Source organism: Sycon ciliatum, chromosome 1 (genome assembly GCF_964019385.1).
Source record: "Sycon ciliatum chromosome 1, ocSycCili1.1, whole genome shotgun sequence".
NCBI classification, from domain to species: domain Eukaryota; kingdom Metazoa; phylum Porifera; class Calcarea; order Leucosolenida; family Sycettidae; genus Sycon; species Sycon ciliatum.
The window spans coordinates 680,100-696,871 of NC_088643.1; the positions used below are offsets into that span (position 1 = coordinate 680,100).

The 16,772-nt window shown below is 45.7% G+C and overlaps 1 protein-coding gene across 2 annotated transcripts in view; it reads left to right on the top strand.

Moving 5' to 3' along the window:
* The window catches only part of LOC135809767 (CREB-binding protein-like), a 28,528-nt gene extending 12,934 nt beyond the window's left edge, over positions 1 to 15,594 (top strand). For both annotated transcript variants that reach the window (XM_065323197.1, XM_065323205.1), the window contains 16 exons: positions 1,140 to 1,269; positions 1,623 to 1,936; positions 2,197 to 2,461; positions 3,255 to 3,376; positions 4,348 to 4,518; positions 4,895 to 4,963; positions 5,121 to 5,278; positions 5,421 to 5,555; positions 5,705 to 5,772; positions 7,022 to 7,175; positions 7,862 to 8,014; positions 8,217 to 8,496; positions 10,142 to 10,294; positions 11,340 to 11,471; positions 12,201 to 12,482; positions 12,753 to 15,594. In XM_065323197.1, coding sequence (XP_065179269.1) covers positions 1,140 to 1,269; positions 1,623 to 1,936; positions 2,197 to 2,461; positions 3,255 to 3,376; positions 4,348 to 4,518; positions 4,895 to 4,963; positions 5,121 to 5,278; positions 5,421 to 5,555; positions 5,705 to 5,772; positions 7,022 to 7,175; positions 7,862 to 8,014; positions 8,217 to 8,496; positions 10,142 to 10,294; positions 11,340 to 11,471; positions 12,201 to 12,482; positions 12,753 to 14,825 — 4,659 coding nt within the window. In that variant the 3' untranslated portion in view covers positions 14,826 to 15,594. The remainder of the gene's footprint in view (positions 1 to 1,139; positions 1,270 to 1,622; positions 1,937 to 2,196; positions 2,462 to 3,254; positions 3,377 to 4,347; positions 4,519 to 4,894; positions 4,964 to 5,120; positions 5,279 to 5,420; positions 5,556 to 5,704; positions 5,773 to 7,021; positions 7,176 to 7,861; positions 8,015 to 8,216; positions 8,497 to 10,141; positions 10,295 to 11,339; positions 11,472 to 12,200; positions 12,483 to 12,752) is intronic.
* The last annotated feature ends 1,178 nt before the right edge of the window (positions 15,595 to 16,772 follow it).

The following is a 16,772-nucleotide window of genomic DNA, read 5'->3' on the forward strand; positions in this document are numbered from 1 at the left end:
ATCCGCAACAATGCAGCCTGTAGAAGTGTGATGGAGAAAGCTGGCAACATGGCCATGAAGTGTGACCGCATCGTTGCTGGAGTGCTCGTGCACAACCCGTTGTGTATCGCCATTGTCTTCACACCACATGGCTTTGCTATTGTGTTCGACAGCCACCGTCACCGTGAGAAGGGACCAATGGTTGCTGTCCTGCGGCACAAGGCATCGTGGTCTGCCATGGGTGAGTTCATCCCGGGGCTGTTCCCTGGTAGCAAGCTGACTGACGGTCACTTTTGTATTCTGCAGGCATGTTGACTCATTTTGCTCTTCATGTAGTTGCATCTGAGTGCCAATTATCATTCTATTGTTGTTATTCGTTTGTTTAGTTTGTTTTGATTTCTTGGTTTATCGGGTTGGTTTTACTCTTTCAATTTTCATTTTATTTTTGGTGCTCTATTAAGCGCTATGTGGCTTATAATTTCCTTATTCTTCATTTTGTATTTTAGCGCTTTCTGGAGTTATCATTTTCGTTTTCTTCATTTTGCACCACATTATTATTTCTTGCAGATGTTTTAGTGCTAAGAAGAGGTTGGTGCGACTTCGGCAAGTCGGTAGGAAAAGCGTGAGCTCCCATGTAGGGAGCAACACACCCCTGTTTTAGTGCTACATGTAATTATTATAATATTGTCTTTTGGTTCAGTTTGTATTCTGCCAATTGTGTGCGTACATCAGTAACCCAGTGGATTTTCTGGTATGCCTGGTATAAGTTGCTTTCCACTCTACTTGAATAGTGAAATATGATGGTATATCCCTGATAAAATATCTTTTGTTAATAGCTATGCACAGCGTGTGTAATGCAAATGGGTGGTGAGGTGGCAGAGGACATTGATTGTTATGTAGTGGCATGTGTGTGTAGATAGTGGCGGTAGCGGGATCGGGGGTCCGGGGGCGAAGCCCCCGGACGATGCATTTTAGTTTTGAATCCTACTGATATTTGGCTAAAATGGTGTGGCAACACTGCATAGATTTCTCCTTTACTCAGTTTGTGTGGTCAATGCGTTCCATGTATAAATGATTTCCTAACACTAGATACGCTGTATGAGTCTCGTAGAGAACACTAGCAATGACAATTTTGTGGATTGTGATTTAATCATTTGCAGATGGAGTATATGAGTATGTTGTCAGCCAAAGTGGATGCTACCATACAGTCGCAGATTGCGAAACGCCAGCAGCAGCAGCAACAACAACAACAGGTGCAGCAGCAGCAGCAGCAGCAAAACGGAGGTCGAGGTACAGTGTGATGTAATAATGTAAACAGCCTAATGTTTGCGACATATTTATTTTTGCTAATTTTGCGAGAAGAGCATAACGCGAATATTGACCATCGTGAAATCAAACTTCAACAGTGAGTGTATGTGTGTAACCACAATTTTCCGTGAAAATTTGCCATCGTAAACTCGCTGGCTCTGAGAAACCTGGAAATATTTAGTGACGCGAATATTGGGCGGTTTACGGTATGTGCCTTGCAGTACATGCTGTAGGTCATTGGTGCGGTGTTAGCGAAGTGCTTTGGTGGATCCTGTGCAGAGATATACTAGTATGTTTAACAATGCTGATCCTATGCTTTCTCTGCCTTCATGCAGCTAACTCCATGAATATGGACATTGCAACACAACAGGCAATGACTGCGCAGCATATCGCTGCAATGCAGCAGCAGCAACAACAGCATCAGCGCCAGCTTCTCCACCAGCAACATCAGCAGCGCCTTCAGCAGTTATCCCAACAGCACCAGCAGCAGCAACAGCACCAGCAGCAACAACAACAGCAGCAGCAGATGGAAGCTCAGCTGAACCAAAGCCAGTCCACAGCACAGCAGTTTCAACGTCTGACCAATGCGCCTAACCGCTCAGCTTCTAGCACACCCGTGCTGAACATAAATGTCAAAACCGAAGGCGAGGTATGCATTATCTGTAGATTGTGGTGCAAGGTGCTCCAACTCCAGTTCTGTTGGAAAGTGTATTTTCTACATTGTGCAGATGAAACCGATTGTAGTGGGCTCGGCTGACTCGCTATAGGAAATGGATCACGATTGCTTTGGTCGTACGCTCTTGGTCCTACTGAAATTTTGCTCTAAAACACGTATGCTGACTGGGAATGAATCCTTCGAAGTGGACTAATAAAGTGTGTCCTTTTCCTCATTTTTTCTTTCTGCTGTAGGTCACATCTAATGTGTCGACAACGTCCGCCCCTTCATCTCAGCCTGTTGCTACTCCAATTCAGGCTGCAGTGTCCTCTGCTAGCTCTCTGTTTTCCAGCACTAACATGCTATCTGCAGTAAATCAGTCGCCAGCAGTTGTAGCTGCAGCGTCGGACAGCACACTTCTTCAACAGTCCGGTGCTGGAGACATGGATACTGGCAGTCTTCCCGCCGATATGTTTCCATCTACCACTCCAGAAGCTGAGGGTGTTCCAGGCAAGAAATGTAAGCTCATCTTATGCTGTTGATTCTAACCCTTTATGGACTGAACTCAATGTATGTGGGGAATTGTGCCCTCAAATTCTTTACCTTGAATTGGATGTAATAGTTTCCCTGGGACAATTGTCATTAACTTGGGCATCCTGGAAAGCCCCTGACGAGAGGAACACGATGAGCCCAAACTCGAGTCCACGAGATGCGCTGGACCAGCGCTGCAAGCCAGCGAAGGTGTTTCAGCGCAGGGCTCGCGCTCTAGATCGATCTCCATCCGCCATTTCACTTTCCTTACTCGTATGTAGCTGAAATATTTTGTGGGCACTTGTGGGAATCCCTGTTAGAGTTTGAATGAGCGTAGCCTTGCCAACAGCAGACGAGTTCAGGGGAATCCCGGCCTTTCAGTCACGCATTCACGGCCCTGAACGCTAATTGACTGTGACGAACGTTACGCGCTTCGTAACTCGCTCACCGTTCATCGTATCGCTTCGTAAATTGTTCGAGACCACAGCTGAGAGTTTTCTCTTCTCCCTACATATTTTGTTCTCTCCAAACAAATGAGAATTGACCAAGTTTTGATAGTTTGAAAATATTTGAAATGTGTAGAATTTATCGATCACCAGTGATCGATAAAAGTATGTGCCGTCGGCAAAGGGTTAACTGTTGGAGATGTAAAAATGGATCAGGAGAATAGTGCTAAAGCGATCTTGTTTAGGTTGACCATACTATGTCCATGAATTTTGCCTTTAACTGTATTACTGGACCCTTGCTTATGCTACTTGTTTTGCTGTTGTGCTGTGTTCAGTCGAAATGTCTGCGGAGACTGTGCGGGATACGTTTCTTCCGATTGTGGAGCGACTGGTCACTCATACTCCAGATAGCATACCCTTTCTACAACCTGTCGATCCGATTCTTTTGCACTGCCCTGTAAGTGAAGGAGTCACAGAACACTGGTTTAGCTTTTCACTGTTTGCTGTACGCTGCTTTGCTGATGTCCACTGCCAATGGGTTGGCTATGTACTGCGTGTAACTTGGCGACCAAAGCTGTGGATTAGTTCCTGTGTCGTTACTGTGTGAATTAGTTACTGTGTTCCCTAGTGATGACACATACCGTGAGTATATTCATGTGTGCGTTTGTGCTGTGATATCTTGACCCATCAGTAGGGATGTCAGCGAACGCACTGCGCAGGCCTCTGCGCATGCATTGCGTCATCGATTTTTTGAACGTGATCGCGGCCGACAGAGAAAACATGGCCGCGGTCTGTTTGCACCGCTGGGAGTCGTAAAATTACTGTTCTTCTGTCCCCGCGACCATTCAAATCATACGCGATACTCGAGGACCCACGAACTCACCACGTTCTCCCCGGTCGATTTCTCTGAAAGTTTGCACATCGTGAAACACCAGTATGAGAGGTGTTCAGGCCAATTTTCAAGGAATTTCCCTGGTTGGATCGTTCCAAAATCGGACTTCCATTTCTCGCTCGCGGCCATTTCTTGCGCGATGGAAGCGCCCTGCCCTGGTGAGTAACCAGCATCGCGCTTGGTAGAGAGTTGCTGCAATCAGCTCCCTGATGTCTTCGCTGCCATTGTCAGAAGCGATGGACCATGAATTTGTTTGAGAGTCTCTGGATGCTACTATTCCTCAGCCTAGTTTTCAGCCATTCCGTGCATCTTCTTCGCACGATTTATTTTGCAAAAAAATGAAAGTGTTCATGAGTTTTCTTGTCGGCCGCGCGTAGATGGGCCAGGCTGACCTGCGCAGATGGGCTGCGCAGTGCGTTCGCTGATATCCCTACCATCAGGACTATCCGCAGAGCGTGTATGTGTGTTGGGTATATTCATGCATGCGTACGTGTCCTGATGTTTGACGTTTGTGCTGTGATGTCTTGATCCATCAGGACTATCCGCAGATTGTGAAGGAGCCAATGGATTTGTCAACTCTGAAACAGAAGCTTGTCGACCTAGAATTCACCGATCCGTGGGAATTCATTGCGGATGCCTACAAGATTGTGGAGAACGCATGGTTGTATAATAAGAGGACCAGCAAAATTCACAAGCAAGCTACACGAGTGAGTTCCGTTGTCCTTTCCTTACCTGAATCTGTGCTGTTAATCTCGTAATATGCTTCAAATACTGACTGCTTAGTACTTCGTACGGTTGTGTTCAGTGGGAATTTGACCAAAGTGCATATTCCACGCCCTCAACTTGCACTGTCCTGGCAGTACTGCGGATGTGACTGGACATGTACACATGTACTGGCATTATGCGCAATTGTACTTATTATGCTGAAGTTGCCCCGACCCCACCTACTGCAATAAGGAGCTTTCTCACCAATAATCGTCATAGTTCGTACGTCATAGTTAGCTGTTTGGTCGGGATAATAAATCATTGTCTATTGGTTAACCCATCTTCCCCTTATTTCTGTCTTTTGTTGTTCCGATGCAGCTAAATGAGTTCTTCGAAAAGATCATCGATGAGCCCATGCAGAATATTGGATTTTGTTGTGGCAAGTCGGTGAGTACTATTTCACTGTAGCGTGGTTGTGCTATCGCATTCTATACTCTAGATATGCTATAAGGTGGGAACTATGCTGGTATGTGTGTTTAGTTATGCTATACCTTTGCCTTTTTCTCAGACAACTCATTTTGTCCTTGTTCCTGTTGATCTACAGAGGTTCTACACAGCTCAAGTGCTGTATTGTGCGTGCAAATCCTGCGCTATTCCTCGAGATGCGGTCTGCTATGTGTACAAGGGCATTGAAGCGTCAATTCACTATTGCAAGAAGTGCTTTAGTGAAGTCAACAAGTCCGTCAATATGGGATCTGAAGGGTACGTATTTGTCTTACTGTTCCTAACTCTCTGCTAATGTAGTGCATGCCCTAACTTAATCCACACTAGTTCGGGATATACATGTATATTTTTTGATAATAATGTTTTCCTTCCATGTTTGTTTTCTCGCTTCTATTTTCAGAGACGTATTGAAAACGAAGTTTCAGGAGATGAAGAATACCGTCAACGACCCTGAGCCCTTTGTGTTTTGTTCGATTTGTGCACGGCGTATGCACAAAGTTTGTGTTGGCTTCCATCCCTCCATCTGGAAAAGAGAGTAAGTGGATGCGTTGGTTTGGGATGTGTGAATTGGTTGCCATTGTTGTGTGCTCTGTCCTTATCATAATTGTACATGATGTGTGAGTATGGGTGGGTATTAACTAAGCTGACTGCACACCTCTCTGCACTTGCCTGTTTGCATTTCAGCTATGAGTGCAAGGAGTGCCTGACAAAGAACAACAAGACTGAACCTGTCAACAAGTTCACTGCTAAAGGTAACTATGGTTAGGCAGAGGTCTAGCCAGGATTTTATGCCAGCCGGCCAACGTTCTAGTTAAAATGCATCGTTCTGGGGGGCCATCAGTCACATATCCACACAGACACACACACACACACACACACACACACACACACACACACACACACACACACACACCACTACAAATCTTTCATTGCAGCTTGCATCTCCTTTCGCTTCGTCCAATTATGGGCATTCATCAGGCAGTTGTGAAAATGTGATTTAATATAGGTAAATTAACAAAATATGAAAAAGGAAGCAAACAGCTACATGAGCATGGATCATGTGTTCACCAAGGGCATGTCTGCATGCAGTGTACATTGGTCATCTGACAAGACCCAGTCTAGCCACAGCGAACCATGACCCAACCTGTTACATTTTACTGACGTACTCAAGTGCATACTCAAATGCATTTGAGCTTGATCTTGAGTGAAGAGCTAGCACTGAGCCTGAGTAGCCAGTGCTACGTACTGTACTGTACATTACCTACCCCTAGGATATGGGTTGTACTCCACCATCTCAAATCAAGTGCTAGTGCAGTGCACTACAGTCTACATGGAGGTGACTGCAGCCGGCCAAAATTACCCTTGGAGCTGTCTCAGTTACCCTTGGAGCTGTCTCAGCCGGCTTTGGCTAGATGATCACTGGTTAGGAGAGGGTTATTAGATCAGAAGGACAAATCGTTTGGAAAGGATATGTCACATCATAAGTTGCGCAGGGATAACAATGTTACCACTGGGTTTTTGGCAGGTAGAAGAACCTTGGGGTACTGCCGGGCAGGTGCAAAATTGAATACTACCATATACTTGCCAACCTTTGCAAACCTGAGATCATATCTTGGTATGAAAATGTATACAAATGTTTCCAGTAAAAGTCTTGTCTTCCAGACCAGGTATCTCAAAGACAATGTTTTCTGCTGCGTTGCCGACATCTGTGGAACTATAGTGCATTCGCCAAATCGATTCACTTGGCAGCGCACAATGGATAAGCAAAGCATGAAAAAGTGAAATCAATGTGTAAACATGTAGACTGTATAGTAAACTATGGAATTGTGTGGAGTGAGATGAGAGAGACAGACACAGACACAGAGAGAGAGAGAGAGAGAGAGAGAGAGAGAGAGGACGACTGGGTTGGTTATTGGGTTATCTGGCATTGGCGAAATCTGGGCATTGATACTGGTATTCACCTAAATATTTGTTCATGGCTTTTTCTCTTGCTGTTTGTAGCACTGCCGCGCAATGCTCTAGATACATACCTTGAGGAGAGAATCAACGCTTACCTTGCAACTGCTGATACTAACCGTGAAGCTGGCCACATTCACATCCGCGTGCTCTCCAGTAGCAAACAGACGGTGAAGGTCAAGGATGCCACCAAAGAAAAGTAAGTCATGTCTGTTGTTGATGGCAGTGGCAGCGATGGTGCTGATGCTGTTGTTTTTTTAAAAATTTATTCCACGCGTAATAGACCTCGTATAGCCCTCTTCACTCCGAATGAATCTAGGGTATGGTTGTGGGATTTTGTTTGTTCAATTTGCTGTACAGTCAACTTCGCTAAAAATGACTGCGGATATAACGACAATTTGCAGCGAATAACGGCAGAATTTCCATGCCCAGAGCAAAGTCCCTTCTCACTGTAATACATATAATGAGGCTTCGGGTATAACGACACTTCGCGAATAAGGACACCTTTTTGATGCCCCGCCGAGTGTCGTTATAAGCGAAGTTGACTGTATATGGCATTCTACTTGTTAAGGTTCTGTGCCGCCATAAGGTTTGATCAGCAAATAGAGCACCAAAGAATGTGCAAACCATAGTATACCTACTGTATTCTCAAGCAAGAAAAAAAGATCCAAGGGTACTTCAAGAAAACGGGCAGGAACCTCTGGTGTGTTTTTCGGTGTTTTCCTTCTGGCTAGTAGGAATATACTGGGTACCTGTCTATCACTGTGTACTAGAGTGTTCACAAATCATCAAACATCTGTCATACAAACCAGCTTTTTTTTATTATACTCAACTCTGTGTGTGTTTGTGTGTACATGTGCGTGTATGTTTCTTCCATTAACCCAGGTTTGATGAGCTAAGTGGCACATCTTTTCCGGAGGAATTTCCTTATGTAGCAAAGGCTGTCTTTGCGTTTGAGGAAATTGATGGCGAGGAGGTGTGCTTCTTTGGCATGCATGTGCAGGAGTTTGATTCCGACTGTCCCGAGCCTAATAGGCGGTAAGATCTATATCCATCTTGTGTTTCTACTTCTCTCTCTCCCTCTCCCTCCCTCCCCCCCCCCCCCCCCCCTCTTTCTCTCTCTCATCTTTGACTTTGTTTAGTTTGCTGTACAAGTGCATGTACTACATGTAACACCGTTGACTGCTGAGTGAAATCTCTTCAAGACTTGCTCTCTGTTCTCTGCGTATTTTTATTGTAGGCGTGTATACCTTTCGTATCTGGACAGTGTCCATTTCTTCCGACCAAAGCATTTGCGTACTCAAGTGTATCATGAGCTGCTTGTCGCCTATATGGACTATGTAGCAAAGCGAGGCTTTGTCACTGCTCACATTTGGGCATGCCCTCCTGGGGAAGGCGACGACTACATTTTCCACTGCCACCCATCTGAGCAGAAGACACCAAAGCCGAAGCGTCTACAAGAGTGGTACAAGACCATGCTGGACAGAGCAGTTGCTCAAAAGGCTGTTATCGATTATCGGGTAAGTGCTCTAAATCAACTAATTTTCGCTGATTTCGCCGCTTGGTTCCAACTGGCCAAAGTTTGTCATCGAGGCAAATTATGCATAATTCAGCCATGGCTGCATGTGTGGGCAACAACTAACGATATTTTTGAAAACTCCAATCGGCCAAAGTTTAATGACGGCCAAAAGTTTCATTTCCAATATAGGTAAAGTTTCTCACCGGCCAAAATTAGCTCGGCTTCAACACATCTGAAGTCGATCCGAGGTCGAATAGTGGAGTTACGGCACTCGCAAGGTATTTTACGTCCCGTTGCAAATTTTCACTTCCGCAATTGGGTGGCAATCATAATATTATTATTTTTGACATGAAGGATTTCCCTCCGTTGCGTGACTGTCCGGGCATGCATAGAACTGTTTGACCGCAGACACAGGTCTTTAGCGGTCAGCTACAAAAGAAAGGAGCGCCCTACGATGAATGCTACAAAAATACCATGGATCTTAGCGAATTGCCTCAATTTCCCGTTGCGCGTGTCTTTCCAAGGCTATACTCCTTTATACTGCCGCTGCAGTAGCACTCTAGCTGGTGAAAATCCCACTGGTTTGTTCCTCTTGCTTTCCAGAATGTTTGAGATTCATTGTCAAAATTGTTGAAGGGAAACTAAAGTTGTAGTGCGAACAGCATCCATTTGTAGTGCGGACGGTAATTGTCCAGGAAGAATTTGGCAGCTACTGGGTATCGAATCCAATTGGGGGTATGGCAAGATGTTGAAAAAACCCGTATTGTGCTCGCCTTGGATAGATAAGGCAAGCGAATTTTTTTGGGGGGGGGAGGGGGTTGGTGGGGACTGCTCTCCCACCACTCTCCTTGAGAGGATAGCGAGAGTGATTGTTCACTCTCCTGGATTTTTCTTACACGAAGGTCTGCACTTCCGTTCTTCAGAACGACGGGCTTTCATGACGCAGAGAAGGCAGCGCTGTTCTTTTGTGTTGAAATCGTTCCAGGACAACTGCAGCGATTGAAAACTGCTTCACAGAACTTCGTAGAAGATGATAATAATGTCCAATGACTTCGTGTCGATCCAGTGTTTTGGTGAAATGAATTGATCTTGTTGTTCATGATCACCTATGTTTCGTTGATGCAAATAAAATGTGCAAAAATAATCAGGACACAATTTCGAGCATTTTGACGTACATATCAGTACATGGGACTGCATTAATGGATAATTAGAAGTTCCAGATAATTCGAATTTAGGGCCTGGCAATTTGAGGTTCGAATTAGAGGGAGTCTACCTGTACTTGCAATCTTTGAAAACGGTCTATTCTTTCAAAGGCTGCTCTAAGACGGCGCTGAAAAGACACCTCAACACCAAACAGCAGTCCGAAGTGAAGCAGCAGCAACCCAAATCCGGCGGTGATAATTTGAACCGGCTGAAAAATCGAACTTTGAAAAAATATTTAAAAAATCATATTTGCCATATCAATGAAACTCGTTAGCTCGCTCGATAGCTTGCTCGATAGCTTGCTCGTTAGTGGAACTGATTGCTCGTTTGTTATAGATACGCTCGTTTCAACACTAGTATTTATGACAGTTGTGGACGTTCTTTGTGAGGATATACTTGCAGTCTAATGTTGTTTATCCTTTCTCACTTTTTTGATCTTTCAGGATATTCACCTGTCTACACTTCAAGATGGAGTCAGCGTACCGTCCGGCTTGCCATACTTTGAGGGTGATTACTGGCCTAACATGGTTGAGCAGATCATCCAGGACATAAGAAAGGAGGAGGAAGAAGAGAAGAAGATTGCAGCTGAGGCCGAGGTATGCATTGTCTCCAGTGCGGCTTTACAGCTGATTTTTTTTACATCTTTTTTCGAACACTTGTAAACTTCACCCCAAACTTTTTACCACACTGGGCGGATGTCATTTTGGCATCAGCAGCAGTTCGTCTTGTGACTATTGGCAATTTGAATGGTTCAATGCTGCTGAGATGGTGGAGTGCATGGGATTCATGTGTTTTTAATTGTAACAACTCACCGCTACGGAATTTTGAAGAAACTACCTCATGCGTTGGTTGCTTACGCTTTTCCTGCTGACTTGACCCGTAACTGACTTACGACAACACCATCCAGAGCACATAATGAGTCCACTGAACGGAAAAGTGGGAAAGGTGCACTCTCGAACATTGAGAGCAACGAACTTTCTTAAAATCATCGCGAAGTTGTTACAACCGTTTCGTTTCTTATGTTTTTCAAAACTACAATGTGCTCACAGCTATTCCTCAAATTGCACTGCTCTTCACTCCAACTCCGTTTTATTGTTACTCGACGTTCTGTGATGTTGATGACCAGATTATGAGGAGGCAGGGTCAATACTCACATTAATGTTAGTGATTCTGATATGCTGGCCATTGAAATTGTGAGAGGGGTTTGATGACTTACAGTAAGATCGGGCGCCGAAGAACACCCAGGCTGGAAAACCGGCAAAATTTAAGAACAGTCCAGGCTAGAATTATCAGATTTAAGAACACTAGATCTACATTGTACGTAGATCTACATTGTAGATGTACGGGAGGTGAGTCCATGTCATGTACACGTGTAAACAGTAACTGCTACATGTACAGTCATTCCCATTTACGACACCCACTAGTTTAGAAGTACTACATTGCACTACATGTACATGTACATGTACATGTACATGACAAACGTCATGACGTCACTCGACTCGCCGCGCGCGTGTGAATAAGAACGGTCTGGCTAGAATCAAAAATTTAAGAACTTTCCTAGGCTGCGCTCGAGCCCCTGCGTTCTTCGGCGCCCGATCTTACTGTAGGTCTGTTGTTGTGTGCCTGTATATTGCCCAACAGGTCAAGCAGAAGAATGGCAAGAAGGGATGCTCACGGAAGTCTGGCAAAAAAAGCGGGCTGCAGAAGAGCAAGCCAGCACAGAAGAGGGATGTCGCTGTGCGTGTGCTGACCCTGGTGGAGAAGCACAAAGATGTAGGTCGCTGTTTGTGTGTTTCACTTTTTTTTGCGCTACGTTTTCTTGTCTCTCGTTGGTTGCGCCAAGAGTACATAACCCCCAAGAGTGTGCAACTGCCTGCAGAACCTCTATGCTGTGCTGCGACGGCAGAACTTCACATCACATGACATGGTTCAAAAGGTTATGCTGGCAAACAGTGCAAAGTGACCACAAGAGAGTTGTACCCAAAGCTGGTTTGCGTACAACCCTGTATCTATCATGCACAGAGTGCAAATAATGTGTACGGGTTCATCACGTGATGTGAAGTTCTGCCGCGGCAGACCCCATAGCTGGAGTTGCACACTCTTGGGGGTTATGTACTCTTGGTTGCGCTGACTAGTTTGATTACATATGCATGCATTGTTGTTGATTTGTTTCTGACAAGATTGTTTCTTCTGGGTGTAAATAGCATAGAAAGATGTTCGCTCCACTCACCGGAGCTCCGCGAACTTTACTTAACTTGTTTGTTCAGTATCATGGTGTATACCATATGGTACTGGTTTGTGAAATATTGCCTTCGGCTGTTACTCCTTTAGCAAGTTCTGCTAGTAGCCTAATACTTTCTAATAACTTAGTAGCCTAATACTTTCTAATAACTTAGTTCCTAGCTCCTCGGAGGTTGCTGGTATTATGTCCTACCCCTATTTGTTGTATTCGTTGCTGCCACATTTCCTTAGATTTGCTTTATTCTTGTTCTCTTTGGCCAGGTGTTCTTCACCATTCGACTGATACCCGCGGACAAGGTGGCGGACCTCGAGCCCATACAGGATGTGGACGAGCTGCGAAGTGGCGATCTGATGGAGGGCCGGGACTCATTTCTTACCTACTGTCGCGAGAACCGTTTTGAGTTTTCGTCTGTGCGCCGCGCGCGGTACGCTACGCTGTGCATGCTCATCGAGCTGCACGGCCAGTCCAATGTATTCGGCTACTTCTGCAATAAATGCTCTGCTGCCATTATTGGAAGTCGTTCCCATTGCACAGTGTGTGAGGTAAGTCTGCCGTGGCAAACATTGCTATTGACCGGTGTGTGTGTTTCCAGATTTTGTTTGTATTTGTTGTCTCAAGTTCTCTTACTTCTTCTAGAGTAGACTGTACATAGAGGTACACGATAGAATTTTTAATCCACATGAATGTAGCTTCTTCTGTACAACATGCAACACTTGCAGATTTCAAGTTCTTTACTCACCAGTAGTGTCCAGATCTGCCTCCATTCTGTATCTGATTGTTGTTTTGTACGTGTCTGTGCCTCGTTGTGCTAGGATTATGACCTGTGTTCTAAGTGCTATCAGGAACACGGCCATGATCACCCGATGGAGCAGATCCACAACATGGTCGGTGGTGATGAGAGCTTTGAAGGTGCCACGGGTAAATCTCAGCAACCTGAGAACCAGCGCTGCTGCATCAAGCGGTGTCTGGACAGTCTTGTTCATGCGTGCCAATGCTCAGCCCCCGAAGGAACCTGTAGCGAACCGAGTTGTGGCAAAATGAAGAGAGTAGTTGTCCACATCCGCACTTGCAAGCTCAAGTCTAATGGAAACTGTCAAATATGCCGTCAGCTCTTGCTTCTATGTTGCTATCACGCTAAGCACTGCAAATCCTCACCATGTCCAGTGCCGCTTTGTACGAATATCAAGCAACGAAAACAGCAGCGAGCAACGAAGGGCCGGCATATGCAGAATATACTGATGCAGCGCCGGATGGCAGCCATGAACATGGGTGACAGCAGTGCACCTGCAATTCAGCAGCAGCAGCAGCAACAGCAGCAGACTCCTGCTGAATCTAGTCCTGGCAACAATACAGCGAGTGAGATTGGGAAGCGTATGCCTACCCCAGATCAGGTATCTACACCAAGTTCCGATCAACTGAGATCCAACCAGTGGCCATCTGGTAATATCCAGCAGTCCCTAGCTGCCACCTCTATGCAGAGTCTGCCATCTGCAGCGTCTTTATTGCAGCCGCCCAACAGTGCATCGCCAACTCTTGCAGCCAGCAGCCAGCAGTTTAATGCTGCCGCTGCTGCCATGGGCCTGAATCCAGCAGCTGCGGCCGCAGCAGCTGCTCAGCATACCGGTCAAAGTTCTGCTGCTAACTCTCAGCTGATGCGCATTCTAATGAATGACAGCAAGGCGCTCAGTCCCCAGCAGCAGCAACAGCTACAACGCCAACGTATGCACCAAATGCAAATGCAGGCACTGGCATCAACGCAACAGCAGGCCAAGCAACCTCAACAGCAACAGCAGCCGCCACAGCAGCAACAACAACAGCAGCAGCAACAGCAGCGGCAAGATCTCAACCGTCAGCAGCTGGTGGAGGCAGAGCGTCAGCAAAAGTTGGCGCTCATGCTTCAAAATATTCAGTCCCAACCTGGTGTTGCTACTCAGGGTGCTGTGAACAACGGAATGCTGGGCGGTGCGCAGGCCGAGTTTCCTTCCCCGCAAGCAGTTCAAGAATACTCCAAGTCACATCATCTACCTGCCGATCAAGCCAGGGCCATGCTTATTAGCTACATTCGAAAGAAGCAGCAGAAACTTCTTCAGCAGCAACAACAGCAGTACCAACAGCTAATGCAGCAAAGGCAACAGGCAACATCAGATCAGCAGTCACTTCAGCAGCAGCAGCAGCAGCAGATGTCGCTTGCCCAGCAAGCTAATGTTGTTACTGACACACTGCAGCAGTTCCAGCAGCAACTGCAACAGCAGCAACATCCAGCCACGCCACAGCAACTGCAACACCTTCGGCAGCTTCAACAATTGCAGCTTCAACAACAGCACAAACAGCAATTGCAGGCTACGAGCGAACAGCAACAGCAGCAATTACAGCAGATGCAGCAGATCCAACAACTCCAAGAGCAGCAGCAGCAACAGCAGCATGAGCAGTCGCAGGCACTTCAGCAACAGCAGCATGCTCTGAGTGCTGCTGCTTCTGGCCACGCTGCTTCCAGTCTGTCTTCCGATTCTGGAATCGCAGATGTTGCCCTTGGAATGCCATCGTCGGCTAGCTCAGCCAATGTTCTGCAGCAAATGGCAAATAGCACATCTCCACCAGCTGCGAACAACATCTTATCGAATGCATCTGTTGGTGCGCTAAAGTCCTCGCCATCACCAGTTGGATCTCTAGCTGGCCTACCTAATACTATGCAGCCTTCACCAAGCATGATGCCATCTGAACTTGGTGGCTTTGAGAAGCTGCTGTCGGATCCCATGATGACCAGTTCGCCATCGCTGTCGGGTTATAACAGTTTGCCGTCAATGGTAAACCCCGTTGATGATGTCCTGGCCGATCCAGGCTCTTCATCTGGTGATAAGCTGGAGCATCTGGTCAACACTCTGTAACTCTGTTGTCTGTCTTGAGGAGGTTGAGGAGAACACTATGCCTGTTGATATATCCTACAAGTGACCCACTATATACGCATACGAACTACGCTGACGTTTGCTCTGAATTCACCGGGGCTTGTGTCTACGTGTGTCTATGCATGCAGTGCCGTGAATATGAAACCCATACCTTTTCGCCACACTGGTGCTAACATTGAGTGTCGTTTTATTGTCCGGTTTTTTTTATCCCCGTTTTCAGATTCACCTTAGGTGGGCGAGTCTGCCCTCTTTATGTTGTCTCCTTGCGTGCTATTGACTATCCTGTTCTGCTGTCTTTTTATCCCATGAGTGAAATTTTCGCTTTAGTCAAGAACTCACACTTAAACGTTTTTTGGTTTTAAACTTCGCCTTTTTAGACAAGCACACTTTTGTGTGAACCCTGCCTGTGTGGCCACGGCTTTGGAGGTTTTATTTTCAACATTGATGACCAACTGATTTTTTCTCTTGTCTCATATCTCAACTGTACATAGCTGCCAGTAGGTGGGTGTTATTTGTGTCGTTTTGCCCTATGAAAATTACTTACTCGATGACTATGATTTGAATCTATTTTCTGCTTAAATTGTCTTGCTCTCGTCATGTGTTCAGGCGGTGTATTATATTGCCTGGCTGGTGTGCTGATTGTGTGATGCTATGCTGTATGTCTTGCTGGCCGGATATCCTCAATCATCCGCATTGTCGCTGCAATCTATTGCACACCTGCACTGCCGTTGTGTGCGTGTGTACCTTCTAACATCCCGTGGTATGTATGGATTACTGCCCGAGTGCGAGCGAGTACAATACTGGCTAATAAAATGATTGAACGGCATCAGCCGTGACGTCATGTATCAAGCCGGTATTGCCCATTAACGGGTGAGATTACAAGTAGTTGCAGTAAATCATAACATTATTTTTGTTGCAGGCTTGACACCCTTACGTACAGATATAGGTGAGCATTGCAATTCCTTTTCTTGCACTTCTTTGACCTGGACTTGGGTTCGTTGAGAAATGTACGTTTGAGGCTTTGAGCTCTGATTGGACACCCTTAGCAAACAACGGTAACACTATTTTTTACGGTACTCGTACCTTGATCACCCAAATAGCGTTGAAGCTGCAGAGTATAAACGTTATGGGGGCTGATTTATCGTTGTGACCAACGGTACGTGTTTTTTAAAATAATAATAATATCTTTATTAGGATGACCCAGATCAGAGGCTTGTCGCCTATCAAGGGGTTCACCGCTTTGAAGGATGTACACTATCAAGGGGTTTTTGGCCAGATATTGCATAGTCCGTACGCATTTCACCTTGTATCGCGTATATGGTGACAAAAATGGTTGTACCGCGCGAAATCAAAGCTACTCTCGTGGCAACAGCGTACTAAAGATAGCGTGCATCTTGCTAAAGGTCGAACCCAAATCACGGTATTTTCCCCCTTTACGATAATACCGTTACAGCATAACGGTTTTTTGCTAAGGGTGTCTATTATCTTTGATTTCTTCTTCTTATTATTATTATTATTATTTAAATTTTGAATAGGGCAATCCCCACAGGCCTAAGGCCTTTTTACAGGGTACCCTATGTGGTCACGTATAGATTTGCGGAATAGTGAAAGCGAGGAGCAAGAGCGAATGTCAGCTGGAAGAGAATTCCAGCGGTCAGAAGCCAGAAAGCTCAAAGCGAATAAGCCATAACGAGTGCGTGCTTTAGGCAGAGCAAGTGAATCTATGGACTGGGAACGTGTATGGGCAGCTGTGCGTGTTGTGGCAGAACGAAGGCAGAAGCAATCAGAGAGCAGAGTGCTACACATGCCACGTATGGCCCGAAAGACAAGAATATACAGTTTAAGCTGATAGCGCAGTGCAATAGGAGCAAGGCCATATCTGGTGTGTAAGACTGAAACATCATAGTGCCAAGGGAAACCAAAAACAAT